The sequence below is a fragment of the Pistacia vera genome, unplaced genomic scaffold (genome assembly GCF_008641045.1).
Source record: "Pistacia vera cultivar Batoury unplaced genomic scaffold, PisVer_v2 Contig271, whole genome shotgun sequence".
Classification (NCBI taxonomy): domain Eukaryota; kingdom Viridiplantae; phylum Streptophyta; class Magnoliopsida; order Sapindales; family Anacardiaceae; genus Pistacia; species Pistacia vera.
In genome coordinates this window covers 63610-81128 of record NW_022196081.1, presented here as the reverse complement: position 1 = coordinate 81128, position 17519 = coordinate 63610, and the positions used below count along the sequence as shown (strand labels likewise).

The 17519-nt window shown below is 34.7% G+C and overlaps 1 protein-coding gene across 1 annotated transcript; it reads right to left on the bottom strand.

The window, feature by feature from the left end:
* Nucleotides 1–590: 590 nt before the first annotated feature.
* On the bottom strand, nucleotides 591–17483 carry LOC116133644. The gene is given in 23 exon segments (XM_031419328.1): nucleotides 591–1055; nucleotides 1151–1242; nucleotides 2069–2311; nucleotides 2413–2626; nucleotides 3019–3299; nucleotides 4044–4232; nucleotides 5127–5361; nucleotides 5517–5644; nucleotides 5805–6076; nucleotides 6227–6335; nucleotides 6592–6629; nucleotides 6632–6684; nucleotides 8258–8594; nucleotides 8953–9162; nucleotides 9715–9832; nucleotides 9926–10025; nucleotides 10120–10175; nucleotides 11648–11773; nucleotides 11865–11993; nucleotides 12682–12801; nucleotides 13518–13726; nucleotides 14245–14360; nucleotides 16438–17483. Coding segments are annotated over 23 exon segments (4359 nt in total). The 5' UTR covers nucleotides 17274–17483; the 3' UTR covers nucleotides 591–907.
* Between the last annotated feature and the right edge of the window lie 36 nt (nucleotides 17484–17519).

The window sequence follows — 17519 nt, the reverse complement described above, 5'->3', positions numbered from 1 at the left end:
GATTGAATTTCCATCAATATCTTTACAAAGATACATCATTTAGTATGTGTTTATAAAACAAGGGGAATTTTTAGAAGCAGCCCAACATATTGGGGAACGACTTTAAATTCTAGCTTATGGATACACAGTCGAATATTATTGTAAAATACTGCATTTGTTGTTAAATCAATTGAAATAAAATAAAAATAATAAAATATATTTTAGGATAGTAATTTTATTTTGAATTCTAAAACAAGAAAATAATAGTAAATATTTCAATCATTTAATGTGAAAACCGTGAATTCAGAACCAGGTCATAATTTATCATATGTGCTATTCATTCAGAGGATGAACTCTTAATTTAATCCTTGGAACATCACTGGATATGGTATATATGTGTTGAGGGAATTGCATGCATTGAGGTTTAAAACAGAATCCAAGACATCACAAAGTAGCCAAGTATAGAAAGAACCTCTGTAAATTGCGAATTCAACATTCACAATGATAATAACTTCAAATCGAACAGATGAAAAATCTAAAACGAAAAAATACATAGACCAAAGCAGAGTGAAGAAACTATGTATAGAAAGCATATGGGCACGCAGACAAAATGAACTCCCTGAAGCATATGGGTATGCCCCCATTTGTTATTTAATATTTACATTGAATTTTTAACAAAATAGTAAAGAAAAAAGAACTTCAGCATCCCTCAGGAATTACATGAATGAATGCCTGCCTCTATTTAGTATTTATATCTTCATTTTGTTTCTTGATTTTTTTGGGTTATTGTTTTTGTTCTTTTCCTTTTTTCTATTTCTACTGTGTCAGCCACTCACCTAGTACTCTCAAAGAACATACAGAAAGAGACCAATTGAAACTGAACAAAAAAGGCTGTTAAAAGTGGAATATATCTTGTAGAAGTATATCATCATGACTGCCAGAAGAGGTCGAAATTGTTACTATACAATGATCGATCCTGAATCTCCAAATTGGCAACATGCCAATTAATAAGCTGTGATTGGAGAATTTTACACAAAACTAGTCCAGCCGGAAAAAGCCACCATTCACTTTCATCCCTGCACCAACCAATAAGAAATGAATAGACAACATTAGGCACACTTACAGATTTTGAATCAAAATAAAAAGTTACAAAAACACAGAATCATCTCACATGTTAATATTCCACGGCTGAAAGTTCGGAAGTCTCTTATTAGGAGATGATTGACGGTTATAGTGAATATATCCACAAAGGAAAGCAACGCCCTGGTAATGGATCACAAGTCAATTGAACAACAATTTCTAAATTCAAAAAACAAAGATAAAAATGTAAATCATTAATCTGAGACAAAGGAAAAAACTAAATAGAAGATTTGTAAACCTAAACAATATAATTTGAACCCCAACACTAGAGATGTTTTACAGTCCACTCAGGAGTCTGCAAGTTTCATGTCATTTTGGAGATAGGGAACAAAAATGTGTCTTCTAAAACTCTTTATTTTTTTTTTTTTTTTTTTTTTTTAAATCATGAAAGTTGGTAGTTACATTGTTTCATTGAAAAAAGAAAGAAGATAACATATTTGGTTAGCTGATGGTAATAGTAGTGACATGGCAAATGGTAGGAGCGTAACATAAAAGATGGTTCTAGGATCAAGGCAAGATGAAAACTTCAGGCTGGATAATAGTGGCGGACAGGTGGTCATCGGTACTGAGAGTAGCAGTGGTGGTAGTAAATAAAAAGTGATCAACAATCACAGGGCGAGGGGGTCGTATGGCGTCATAACTTTGTATTTCTTCTCTTAAATTTTTGAAAGCATAAAAAGGTGTTGTCCTTTTTTTTGTTCCAACAACTTCTATAAAACTGCATCATAAATATTGCAGTCCACAATCAGAATTAGAAGAGAAAACAGAAATAATACCAAGCAACACCTAAATTTCAGTTATTTTTAAACATGTTCTGGGCAACCAAAAGGGAGCATATATCACTGTTCTTCCACCCAAACCATTCATCTTGATAAGACTCTCCAGACAAGAATTAAAGATCTTGCTTGAACAAGAAAATAAGTTCCACTGCAAAGACAAGAAGACTTACCACATTAATCAAGGATGTAACATTCCACAAAGCATAAACTCGTGCTAGACCTACGGAACGCCTTGGTCCAAAACTGAACAAAGCATTGATTCCAGCAGGAAAAGGAAGAAGAATGCCAAAAGGTAAGATAAACAAAACAAGAAAAACATCCACCAAAGAAATTGAATACAGCTGAAGCAACGTAAGCAACACTAAGCTAAAATCTCCTAGAAGTAGCACTGAGATCACTAAACCAACAAGGTCCTGCAATTAAGAAAAACAATTAATTAGAGAGCGAGAGAGAGAGACTTAAATTTATAGTAAAGTTGAAACAATCAACTAGTATCAAAAGCATGTGAGGAGACCTGGTGGCCAACAGGCTTAGTATTATGAACAATAAAAGAGAGAAAGTAAAATATGTCTCTCTTCTCTTCAAGCATTTGTAAGCTGTTAGTATCTATAATCCCTCCATAACTCCTTTTTCGCTTCATAAAATTTTCACAGCTTCTTTGGGCTCGACTTAAAAGCATATCATCACTCAAAAGACCAGATGGATTTTCCCCTCGTATGCTCTTTAAACTGTTAAGTGTAAACCAAATGCAAAAGGAAACAAGTCAAACTTCATATCATCTAGCACTGGATATATGCTTTTATATATAGGTGCAAGCATTCATATATAAAGAAGTGAAATTTTTTGCATGGCAAGCATGTTAATCTTCCTATATCCTGCCAGTCATCATGATGATGGTCTTTGAATTTGTTCAACTAATTATATGCCACTATGTCTTTCCTGCATATGCATTTATTATACCCTCAAAAGTAAACTAGTTAATGTGCTCTTCTAGATTTATAACTAATCATACCAACTGCCAAACTGTTACAAATCCACCAACATAATACCTAAACTTTAAACCTTAGTAGCTTCTACTGTAAAATGACAGTATAAGAAACAGATGAAACCATTACGTAACTGTTGCTCAATTCCTCCTACTTCAGTACTTTCAGTGTGGGGAGACTCAGTGTCTTCGTCCATAGCATACACCAAAAGTCCATACTGGCAATAACCACAAGTGGTAGCCTGAAACCAGGCAAGATCAACATGTACGCCATGGACTCTCAAAGTAGGATTGGCATGAGTTTCAAGCCATCTTAGGACAGGTCGAAATGTTACTCTTAGCCTTCCACGACGAACTAAGCGCAATTGTGCATTTAAACCAGCCACCAGTCTATACCAAGTGGTTGGTGGGACAGCCTGCAATTGAAATAAACATAAACAATTTAAAAAGAGGACTTACAATTAGAAAAGCTGTTTGTTTAAGACAAATCTCTTTTCCAAGAGTTCATGAACAAATTATTGACCAAGGATACTCAGTTAAAGAACCTGGCTCATTAGGCTGGTAAGAATATTATCACTTTGAAGTGAGAAGGGAGCCATGTAACTTCCATCACCACCAAATATCATTGAAATTGGACATCTTTGATGGAGGTGAGGAGGAAGATCTGATCTCTTTTCATCTCCGCCAAGGAAGAAGTCCAAATATGCTAGCATTAGATCAGAAGTTGCAGCTACCTACACATAAAGAAAAAAAAATGCTAAAAAGACCCAAAAAAAAAAAATAAAAAAGAATAACAATGTGCTATTCATCAAGACTATAAATTATACTTTGATCACATTGCAGGATTTAAATATTCAGGGGCATATAAATCGTCTTTTTTGCTGAATGGTAGTGCATGCATGCAGATAAACAAACAGATTGTACATATTCAAACAGCAAGTAATAAACCGTAAAATAGCGTCACATATTTGTAAGCAAATAATTTTTNTTAAACCAGCCACCAGTCTATACCAAGTGGTTGGTGGGACAGCCTGCAATTTAAATAAACATAAACAATTTAAAAAGAGGACTTACAATTAGAAAAGCTGTTTGTTTAAGACAAATCTCTTTTCCAAGAGTTCATGAACAAATTATTGACCAAGGATACTCAGTTAATGAACCTGGCTCATTAGGCTGGTAAGAATATTATCACTTTGAAGTGAGAAGGGAGCCATGTAACTTCCATCACCACCAAATATCATTGAAATTGGACATCTTTGATGGAGGTGAGGAGGAAGATCTGATCTCTTTTCATCTCCGCCAAGGAAGAAGTCCAAATATGCTAGCATTAGATCAGAAGTTGCAGCTACCTACACAAAGAAAAAAAAATGCTAAAAAGACCCAAAAAAAAAAAATAAAAAAGAATAACAATGTGCAATTCATCAAGACTATAAATTATACTTTGACCACATCGCAGGATTTAAATATTCAGGGGCATATAAATCAGTCTTTTTTGCTGAATGGAAGTGCATGCATGCAGATAAACAAACAGATTGTACATATTCAAACAGCAAGTAATAAACCGTAAAATAGCGTCACATATTTGTAAGCAAATAATTTTTGTATACTATATACAACAGAAAAAATAACACAAAATCAATTAAAAAATATAAACAGTCAATTATATAACAAAAGACTACAACATTCTATAAACAACCCATAAGTATCCTTTTCCCAGTGGGCAGCACCAAAGACTAATTTGAAACATAGAGATAATAACAAATCCAAAAAATACAAGCAGTTTAACAGATTAAGGACATCAAAAGCTAGTCGCAGTCCCCAGACCAGGTTTGATGAATTCCAATGAGAATGAATAAAAAATAATTCTGTCTACTGCAAACTAGTAAAGATAAGGTATAGTTAGACCAATAATTCTGTTTACATAACCACTATACACATTCACAACAGCATAATGCCATTTAATTATCCAGCAAAATGGAAAAAAAAAAAAAAAAAAAATCCTTTCGTAGGAGAATGCATACATACCATTCAGGTATGAATATGTAACAAAAGGAAATGGATGGGAGAATAAGCCTAAACAAAATCTCAAACAACCAATAAGCTGAAATGTACTTTATGAGGAAGAACACTAACATACAGCATGTGCCAGGAAGAATTGGACATGGTACAACAATCACACAACTTTATAGGTCAATTTAAGTCACAACAATAAACCAATTAAAACACTAGTTTAGTAGAAAAACCTTAAGCCCTTCATAGAGAGCTCGTGAACGGCATGAACGTAAGCAAGCATGGTCATATTCTGATCGAACAAATTCACGTAATCGTTGCAGTTTCATCCTCCTTCGCCATTGTTGCCAGGACCATGCAAGGGGATATGCAAGAATAGCAAGAATGCTATACATTGCACCCTCCCACCAATGATAAGCGGCAATAGCATTTATCTCATCCACAAATGTATTAAATGCACTCTCGTATCTGCCAAGTCATATAAACAATGGAAAAAAAACAAATCCTATAAACAAATTTCAACTAATAAACAAAACCAAATATCCTCCTACTCATTAAGCTATAGAATTCAAGAACATCATCATAAAGTAAGGGACAAACCAAAGAGCAGCAATTTTACTTACACAATCTCTTTTATCTGCTCTGGGGGAGTATGAGGGAGGTACCAGGGTTCACTGAAAGTATTAGGACCCATAAAGTACATTCTATGCACGTGACTCTGGGACTCCTCAGCTCTGTTTGTCTCCAAAACCTGAAAAAGCAACAGCATATTTTAACCTCAAATGAAAAAACGTATAACCAAAACACAAAAAGAGAGGGGAGTATCTGTCCATAGATAGTGACAGAAGGACTAAAAGCTATATTTCTACCCAGACAAAATCATCCATAAGCCAAATTTTTTTTGAAGAAACCTCATTCAGTGACTCCAGGAAAGGAAAGGAGTGATCTATTTGAGAGCCCTGTTGAGTGGAAGCTGGGCCTGGTAATTCATCAACCCCAACAAATTTCATTCTGGCAACACTAAGCACCAGCGCCAAGAGAATAAGGAGACCTATGAGAAGAAGACAAAATAGCCAAGGCCCCCCAAAGGTGTAAATCAATTCCTCAAGGGCTGTATAACAGTGTGGCATGTGATATCTGTCCGAAATGCATTCGTAAGGACAAGGTGTTTCGGCAATACCACCTGTTAGCATGGAAAAAAAAAAAAAGGTTCTGAAGTTTATTACCATATTCAACTTTTGGCTTACAGTAGAATTAAAAAATTAGCAGCAAAATTTTACCATACTGGTTTTATAACATGTACCACAATGAAGCACCAATAATTGAAAAATACCTCGGACAGAAATATAAACTGCACGATGGGGAAGCTCATGAGCAGGACAGTGATGACAAAGAGATTTATCAGATCCAGTAACGTTCTTATAAGTGCCAACAGGACATTCCTGAAAAATACCAACAACACAATTTAGAAACTCGGAAACTTTCTTATAAGCACCAGCTGGACAATATTGAAGAATGCAACCATCATAAATAGAAAATTTATTGATTTACTGCAACTTGAAAATTAGACAAAAAAATCTCTTAAACAAATGTATTGAATTAAAAAAAAAAAAAAAAAAAAAAAAACAAACATAAGGCATCAAAGATATTACATATTTAGAACACAAAAAACCAAAATGTCATAAATTGCAACATCACCTCACAAAATATCCCATAAAGCCCTTTTGGGCAGCTTTCCCAGTGGCGGTTCCATTTTCTCCATCACCACCGTCATGGCCACCAAAACCACCCCTATAAAATGATAGACACCATCAACATGATTGGAAAACAGCGACTTCACATATGAACATCAATGGGAAACATTATATTGCAACCATGACTGACAACTTTTGATGTTTTTAATCTCTATAAAACATGTAAATGATAATTAAGAAACAATTGAGAATCCCTTTGACAAGCACCAACACATGATTTCTATATAAAACTTGTTACATCTGATATGAGATGAAACATTCTCCAATCTCAAAAACTTCAAATCATGAAAATGGTGTAATCCAGAGGTCTGCACTCAGAAAAAGTCTCCAATATAATCTTAGAGAGGGTGTCCTATGGCAAATGGCTCAAAATGAATACAATATGTATGGATTCCACAAAATTATTCAAAGAACAATCAAGGAAAAGCAAGTATGAAGTTCCGCATGCTAATACCAGAGCAGTTGTTGTACCACAGTAGTAAACACAACTTGTTTATCACACTCGGGATTTTTGGGTGTCGCACATATATGTACCATTTCTTTAACTGTTCCCAAAATTATTAAAAAAAAAAAAAAAAAAGCTATGAAAATATCATTAATATGTTGCCTGATGTCCACTTGATCAGTAACAGAAAGAAAACGAGCAACACAAATCAGTACAACTTGGTATAGCTCTTAATTCTTCCTTAATTAACAAATCACCTAACTAATTGCTAACATATTGCAATGCACCAGACATCCTTTTTGAACTAGTGTGTTGGAGCATATCTGTACGTGTGTGTATAAGTTCTTGGTTATGCTGTTACGAATGGAAGAACGCAATATTTGTCCAGTAGCAATAGAACTCTCAAGGGTAATACATTATGTAGGAAAAACAGGATTAATTTAAGATTATTTAGACCTTATCTGTCTATCTATTCGGATTGAGTGTTCTAGCTTGTTTAGTCTTTTATTTAATTGTTTTATTGTTTAATTTCAATTAGGATTTCCTTTATCTTTAAGCCTATAAATAAAGGATTCTTTCATTATTGTTTTTAGGCTTGGTTGATTATTATGGAATAAAGTTTTGATTCTCTCCCTACTGATTATCTTTCTTCCTCCTTTAATTCTTCTGGTTTCCTTCTCTTTCTTGCTGTCTCACTAATCTATCTCTGTCTATCTCTTCTCTATCCTTCTGTTTCTTGATTCTCCTATCTTAATTCTTCTCTATCTGTCTGATTTTCTATCTAATTTCTGTCTATCTCCCTATCTTGACTTAATTCTCTATTATCTATGTTATTCTTTATCCCCTCCATCACAGTGACTATATATCTCCCAAGTCACATTTATGCAACCTCTCTCAAAGTTCCAAAAGGGAAAAAAAGGACTCAAAAATATAAGTCGGAAGAAAGTATAGCTACAGCCTTGGGCAAATGCTCATGGAATAATTTGGGGAAAAATGACCAACTACAGATTTAAGATACTCCAAAGTACAAATAACATACAACCAATTGAATGATCAAGTTTCAAAAAAATTCAAAATTTTACTCCTATGATAGATAAACCCCTAGAATGTATGAGTAGTATCATCGGAAATATATAGAACTTGAACAAATTAGCTAAACACAAACCCGGTGTGGATGCTTCCTCTCACACTTGCAATGGGCTGGTATACATCTCCTGTTGGAATGTCTGACCAATGAAAGTGAATCCTCCCACCACCTCCTCCACCGCTACCCTTGGAGCTGCCATAACCACCAACACTTGAAAGAGTAGCAGACTCACCAACGTCCAACGTTCGCAAAAAAAGAAGTATAGATCCACCAGAACCACCACCAGGACCTCTGCTTGAACTTGCTCTAACAGCAAATTTTTGCTTAATGAAAGATCCTCCAAAAGTTTCTCCATCAGCTGTAACTGAGCCTTCTATGGACAAACTAGACAAAGGATGCTCAAACGAACCCATTACTGCTCAGACACAGAATGAACGAGAATAAGTGAAAAGAAATAGAAGTGAAAACTATAACTACCAGCTCAGATACTGTAAAACACGTCAAACAAACCAGTATTCTCCACATAAAAAGTTAAATTACCACAATGTTGACTTCTAAATTCAAAGAATGTGAAGAAAAATATTTTTTCCCAGCCCCAGGCAAAAGAAAGGACATACAGCAGAGCATGGGCCAATCTAAGAGCCCCAAACCATTAGCAGCATACACAGCAAAATTCTTTCAGCAGTTACAAACACAACAGGGTAATGAGACTTAAAATTTATGTTCAGAAGAGTTTCAAGTGCATCTGTTCAGTGAATTAAAAACAAACATACCTATAATACCACCACCAGCAGAAGAATCATCTAAGCTGTCATTTCCACTTCCACTTCCAAGTTCACAGGGTAAATCAACATTTCCATAAGAAAAACCTCCTTCAACACAGCTACCATTGAAGCATCCACGGCCACCTTTACCACCATGCCCACCACCACTGCCAATACCATTGCTCAGAACATTACCTCTACCCACACCACCTGTGCAGCCTGCATAACCAAAAAATATAAGCAAATACAAACTTCATAACATGTAATTACATAAACAAAGAGTTCAAAAAACCAAGGGGAACCAAATTCTATAAGATTGGTGATAGTAATCATCCCTCCCAACAACAAAAGGCCCAAAAACTATACAAAATCAACACAGAACCCCTTCCCAATTAAATAAATTAAAGAAAAAAAAAAGATAAATCTTCAAATTCAACTACCGAAGCTCAAAGGAATAAAAAGATGAACTCTACCCCACAATTTGCTACTGCCTTCTTCTTTTCTCTCAACAGAAAATGATTATTTCTTTTAAGTGAAATCACCTAAAATTAGCTAAAACAATACATCTCCGAAGAATTTTGGCCTATTTCCCTCTCTGTAAGGTAACAACATCACAAGAATGTGGAATAGTCGCATCTTAGTTTCTATACTAAAATACAATATTTCACACATAAAACAGTATATAGTCCATTTGTGGACTTTAAGGAAAGAAATGACAGCAGCAAGAAGGCTGGACAAAAATACACAGAAGAGTCAGAAAAGAAAGCATACCCATCCCAGATGCACTTATCGTTCCTAAAGACTGAACAGATATAGTTCTTGCCCTGTGGAAATGAACAACTGATCCTTCTACAAGGCCTTCAACACTGACATCCTCAACTCGACATATCTGAAAGCAAACTAACACAAATGTTATATAAATTGGAAAAACAAATAAAAATCTTCAATTTTTTTAATTGCATAAAATATATTTAAAGAACACCTGAAGAGTAAAAGACAGAGACGAGTTCACATTGCAGTCTTCAGGGGGATGAATAAGTTCAATAGGGCAATCTTGGCGTTCACAATACAGCCTCGGTGTACTACAAATATTACAAAAGAAAAAACTGGTTTAATATAAACATAAAGCAAAATAAGAAATTGAAAAAACAAAAATTATACAACCGCCAAGCTTACACAGAATCAGTTGTTGCATTCTGCAAGGGACCCCGCAAAACAGATCCAGGTCCAACCTGCATTCAAAACATGACAAATTCACTTAATACTCATATATGGAAAGAAGTATAAAATTTCTAAATACACTGAATAAACATTCTGTTACAATTACTCGTGGAAGTCCGCAAATAATATCATTGACAATATTCCTTGTTCTTTTTATTTCCATCGCTTAAGTAGTTAGTCACTCTAATATAGAATCATTATAATTCATTGTCAGTGAAATATTTTTGGTCCTTGAGGTTTGGTCTCAGTAACAGTATGGTCCAGTAGAATCTGTGATAGTAAGACTTAGGTCTTTGAAAGGTAACAATTTTTTAAAACTTTTTTTTGTAAAAGTCTAAAATACCCCTAATCTCTTTCTTATGTAAATGAAATTAATAGAATTGTGAAAAAAATAAACGGCTGCTAACTGAGAATTCTGGTAAAAATTTAGACAATTCCATTAATTATAAGAAAATAAAAATTAACAGATTAAGGATATTTTAGACATTTATAAAAAATTCAAAAAATTAATACCTGACAAGGACCTAAAGGTACTACCAGATTCTACTGGACCTTACTGTTACTTAGGCCATACCTCAGGGACCAAAATAGATTTAACTCTTCATTATCTGTTTGTTTTGTAGCTAAATAATTGTAAAAAAATGGCAAAGTAAAAATTTCAACTAATAAACCAAACAGAAAGAGGGTGCTCCAAAACCTTGTGTTTACCCAACCTAAGCTCAAGTTTTGGTTAAGGGGAAGAGAAACAAAATTAAATTAAAAAGAACAAACGTTTCAATAGCACCTCTGCAACAAGTCAAACAAATCGAAAGTCACATTTCGTAGAATATACAAGGGCACATACTTAACCAAAAGATGACCAAACTTTATGGAGTAAAACAACCTAAAAAAGGGATTCCAAAAACTCAAAAATGGTGAGGAAGCTTTAAGAAAAAACCCCAAAAATATAAAATGGACACAGAAATATCATGCCAAGACCAGATAATTCAGCAATACTTAATACATTGCTGCTAATTTCCCACGACATAAAATGTCATGGCAAGACCTGTAACCATCCTAAATATATCACATTACAAAATGTTATAAATGGGGGTCCCAATGCTACACACATAATTTAAATAAATAAATAAACCTAATGCAAATTCTTGAGTCATGACGTGGATTGGTCTATAAAAAAATCACTATGCATCGCCAAAAGGCAGTTGAGAACAGTTAAAGTAGGCAAGATTGAAATTTGAAGGCAAAAGCATAATGTATAGTTACATATCCCATACCATACCATAAAGGTTAATTAATAGCAGTACACAAAGAAGCATAAAACAGATATTATGCATCCAACCATCTATGAAGCTAACACAAGTAAAAAAAATACTATCAAATTTTCATATCCATCCAGCCAACAAAAAGAAAAAGTTTATAAGCGACCATACCAAGTTCCTCAGACAATTGGTCAATTATAATCAATTAAAGAACAGTTTCTTACATGAATACCGTAGAATAATGATAGAACCAGACGTTGTGCTTCAATACAATCCCCTGGTCCTGATAAATTTAATAAACCTTGTCCATGAACTCCCAAATTAGCATTTGAATGTATGACAGAAGATTCCTGTTTCGGAAAAAAAAAAAAACGATACCATGTCACATATGAGTGCTTCCAATCTTGCACAACGCTGGCAAAAACATGATAGATCATATACCTTTAGAACAACTAAGTTACTAGCCTCAAGCAAGGAAGTTGCAACCATTCCATCTCCACCACCATCTATAAGCATTTCAGAATTCCACATTAGGAATATTTTTACTGACATGCGTAGAGCTCCATAAACCTGAAGTATACCAAGCCCAATGGTCATACAGCAGACCAAAACATAGTAAGAACTACATGTATATATAAAGAAGCATCTCATAAGGCAGAACTAGTGTGCAAGCTCTGAATGCAACACAAACAGAAAAATGAGAAGTATGTAGAAACAAGGAATTTGGTTTGAATTATTTCAGCTGTGTCCAAAGAGAAACAACAGCATTCATATAAGAGCCATGCTCATAAAAAGAATAAAATGTGATTCAAAAATAGCTAATAGAAAATAGGGACAATGCCTATAGGAATTGTCAAATTACAAGAATACATAGAGATACTTTAAATTCAAAAATAAATAAATAAATAAATTGAAATAAATTCACAAGTAAAATAGAAGCTCTCAAAATATAGACAAAAGATATACACATATGCTATCCTACACACACACAATTGAAGAGGAAGAGATATAAGGGGTCAAGTTAAGAAAAAGCATGGAGGTTCACAGGATTGAGATTTTCTACTTTTAAGGAGAAAAAAATCACACACACACACAAATATATATATATATATAGAAAAGAGAATGTTCTGATCAAAATAAGTGGATCTAGATGTTCAGGACTTTCATAATAATATCTGGCAACAAAAGATCAATATCAAAAACACTCGGAGTATCTTTCACATTAAGAACCAGGAGCACACCATGAGATGGCACTCACCTTGATTATAGAGTCACTCATTAACAACTCTTCTGCTAGTAATTCAAACTCTGACGAAGCATAATGAGCGAGCCCAAAGCTCAACACTCCACGACACAAAAGGCTTATCTGACCCTGGACCTATAGACAGCATCAAAACAGATGACTGAATTACATTCTTCATGTAAAACATAACTGTAGAAAAGATACTCAACAATTCCATGATATTATAGATTAAAAATTATCCAAAGGAATCTGATTCATTAAGGTAATAATGTATTTAAAACATTGTCTCCAAAACTCTAATAAAAATGACAAATGAAAAAGACCAAGAAATAGCAGCAACACAACATGATCATGTAGCAAATATTGAGAATCTGATACACTAAAAGTTCATAATTAAAGCTGGTCAAAGAGAAGATAAGGTACATAATATGATCATGTAGCAAAAAGAAGTTCATATAAATACCCCAAAAATGCATGTAAAAAATAAACATATAATCACACTTGAAAAGGAGCATCATTGATGCTCATTTGGTGCAACATGTTGAATTTAAACAAACCAAACAGAACTACACAAACCCAAAGGAAACTGCTCAATGGTTCATACTCCATTCATTTCCTTCATGAGAAACTTCTCACGCAAGATCTTATCAATTTAAAATGGCAAAAAGGGTAGAGGAAGTGGACCCAGCTGCTGAAGGAAAACACACCCAATCTCACCCCAGAAAAAACAGAACCTACAAAAAAGACTATAAAGGGAAACGAAAAGAGAGGAATAAAACCTAACAAGAAGCCAAATCAAACAGCGATGAAAGATTGTAGTCAGCATCCATTAAGAATTAAATCCCACAAACCTGTACACGGCTCCAAAGCAAGGGAACAGTAGCCCTGGCATGATTTCGAACATAAACATTTGTCCACATAGGCTGGTTAGGAAACTCTAGAAGAAGTGTCTCTGTATCCGTTGTCATATTGTGATTGCTAACAGTAAGGGTCCGAGGAACAGCATCATACATAGTCCCAGCAGCACCCGCATTTTCTGGACAGCCAAAACTACTTCCACCTGAAACAATGATAGTGTAAAAAGCTTGAATAGCACAAAATTTACACAACTGACAACTAAAACAGAACAAAAGCATAACACCGATAATGTTGCACAACCATCTGATAACGAGCAAGTGATCGAGCCCTAATAAAAATTTCTCAGCAACAAAAATTAAGTCAATCGATGAATGAGTGCATAAGTGCTCCATATACAAATAAAAGGAGAAAACAACAAGATGGAAACACAAAATTTCATGGGAAACATGCAAAGGTCTTGCAATGACTTTTGAAAAACTAAACTTTTATAAAAATGTTAATGTTGTCATATATTTAATGCAACAACATTGATATAACCAAAAAGGGAAATTCTTATAAGAATAGAAAATTTTAATTAAAAATAATAATCATATTTAGATAATGAGATATTACCAATAACAACCAGAAACGGTAAACTAGGGGTGACAAATAACTCTCACTACAATTTAATTAGGAGGGAAGAACAAGAGGAGCCACAGCAATAGAAATTATAAGTCTCACCGTGAACAAAAATTTTTGGTTCATCATGTCTGCTGAAAATATTAACTGAAACTCTTCCACCGCCACCACCAGCAAAACCATTACCACCACAGGCACTAATCACACCACTTCCTGTCCTGCTCTTCAAAGAAAGATAATGAGAATATCAATACCTGTTTTTTGTGATAAGCAAAAATTGTTTAAGGTGATTGAAGTGAAACAAAAGCAACTACTACTTGCTATATATTTGGCAGAAAGTTAATATTCTTTAGATGTATCTTACACCTTAGTACATAAAAAACCATTATCAATGTGGTAACTGGTGACAAAAATCTGCAACCTCAGTCCACGTTATGCAGTCTCACACAATCTCCACATCTTAATTTATTCATTTAAGACGCTTCCTTTTCTTTTGATCATGCTTCCATATTGATTGAGAAAGAAGAGGAAATTTTTAGTTCACCTTTCAAGCACAATTTGGTTGCCTTAGAAGAAAAACGTAATATCTGAAAATTATTGAGTTGAGCAAGCAAATTAACACCAAAGAGGAACATTCAAGTTCTACAAGATATGAACTCTAAAATTTGATTTCATACATGTTTTATTCGAGGCCACATATGAATTGACTCATTTAGGCTTATAAACTTAGAAGAGGATAAATAATTTTGAGAAGCAAATTAACCTTTCTACAAATTAAAAACGATATAGCCTTACTCAAAAGCTAAAATCTTATTCTTTAGTAAGAGAACAAGGCAAGAAAATATAACAGAGTAAATAACATATTGAAGTTATTAGAAGTCTAAGAGTTAAATCTTAAATATTATCAAAAACTACTAGATTCTACAGTCACCATGACTTATTGAATTGGATGATATCAATGAGATCACAGCATAAAAGCAAACTCACTTTTCCCCAGTAAAAAGTTGTCTCCTGCTCCACTTCGTTATTGCATTTTATTTCCCCATCACACAGATACAATAACAACTGTGCTTCAATTTTGCATTCATTATCGTCGTCAAGATATTCTGGTAATAAAATTGCAAAAAATGTAATTCCACTTTTTATCTCCTGTTCTTAAATTAATTACCTAAATGAAAATATGAACAGGAACAATAAATTTGAAATAATTAGGAGTTGTTACTTTCCCTTAAATAGGTCAGACCTTAATGACAAGGATGCCAACTACTGAAAACATAAGGAGTTTCACTTCTTTACAAGCGAAATACAGCCTGAATGGTGGAGCTACTAACCACCACTTAAAGCAAACATCAGTATGCCTCTAAACTGGCACTAATTGAATTGTGGAACGGGAAAGGGAAGAAGAGGCAATTTTTTTTATGGACTGGAAAAATGCACAATATAAGTAAGTTACATTAAATGCTGTCCACTTATTTATGATGCACTGATAGTCCAGTAAAGTTCTTGTACATGTATAAATATTTTTTACCAAGTTAATATAACATGATTTTGACAATGGACAACACAAAGAAAATCTGGACAAAATTTTGGGGCATAGTAAATATAACGAAAAAGCATGGGAACCTATTAATTATTACTTTTTACATCTTTAGAAAAACAAGATTGAATTATAAATTGAAAAATTCCATGTGTTCTATCCATATCTTCAACTCCAATTAGTGGGCATGCCAAAGAGGGCTCTCCAACTCAAGGGGCATCCATCAACAAAATAACTTCATTCTCTCTCTTCAATCTAACAGCTGAAGCCAGAAGTTAAATGTTTAATAAAACTACAGACTTTGCACTTCATCCTCATTTTCTTATTTTGATAAAAAAATAAATAAAATCTTGGACTTATTGAATGATCATCAGTCAGTGCTTGACAGTCTTATGCAACCTTGTATCTCAATATATGATTAAAAGAAAGCAAATTGAAAACGGATTTTAGGACTTTTAAAGAAGATCACTGATCAAATTATTTCCACCCAGCTTGGTCAACTCCACTAGCTTACATACACACATATCAGGATAATAAATGCCCAACACCCACATTTACTAAAGTATAGTTTTCCATACTCCAATATCCCATATTGTTCAGATTCCAAAGTTTATAGCCTCTCCATATCTTTGAAAAATAGATAAGCTAAAAACAAAACCATCTCAATTAAATTGTTTCCTAAATTTTAATTAAAACTAATCAAACGCAAATGAATAGAAAACCAAAAGTGACATGAAAGAAAGAGAGAGAATAATTACATTTTATAAGCCTGAATAAAAATGCTGCCACCAGAACCACCACCACCTTTGTTCCCTCCATCTCCTCCATCAGCCAAAACGTTGCCGTCTACCACTACAAACCCTGTAATTTCCAACTTTACCCTCCCACCACCACCACCACCATAGTCTACCTCCTTGCTGGTAGTCCCTCCTTTACTCCCAAAACTTTCAGGAGTCTGCAAAGACGACCACGAATACGCATCTCCGCCCCACACGTCCTCAGGCAACTTAGTATCGTCCACCAAGCAGCACGCACCTCTCCCTCCATGTCCCCCGCCTGCCCCGTCTATCCCCTGGGGTGTCCCGCTCGTCTGTGGTGGTGGCTTTCCCGCCAAACCAGTTGTGTTCAGAACTGAGTTGTTTAAAAACGATGCGTTCTGAGCAACGAGTTCCAAAGCCCCCGTCACAATAGAAGAATCCTTGCCTAAAGTAAAATTACCGCTTATGTTGAGGATTATCGAACATCCAGAGATTGGGCAATGGAACTTGACACCGGGTAGGATTACAAAATTGCCCTTCCCGGCAATGTACACGTCACGTGTGAGGTTCAAGTCGCTGACAATCTGACACGTGGAATCGAGCGAGCCGATGCCACCAAGATCGTCAGTGCATGACACCGACGGCGCGTGAGGCGGCGGCGGAGGAGGGGCTGGTGGAGAATAATCTTGGTGGAAGAGATTGGTATCGAAATCAATTATCGAGAAATCATCGTCATTTATCGACGACAAAATAAAGTTAGGGTTTACGGTGAGGATCAGAAGGATACAAAGTATGGTAAAATTAAGAGTGTGGAAGGGAGAGTGAATTCGAGCCATTCACTTGCTGTTGAAGTCATTAGAATTGAAGGTTAGAATTTGAATTTGAAATGAGATTGAATTGAAAGCATATGGACATAACCGTTGACACCACCATCTTTACGTAAATGTTTTATGTACAAATTTTTTGAGAATTTGTATAATTTTACTGAAAACCCTAGAATTGTCCCTCTGCAACAAAAGTTTTTGAGAGAGGTGCAAGGCTCAAATTAGAGGGAGGCTTTATTGTGCGAGGAAAGGGAAAAT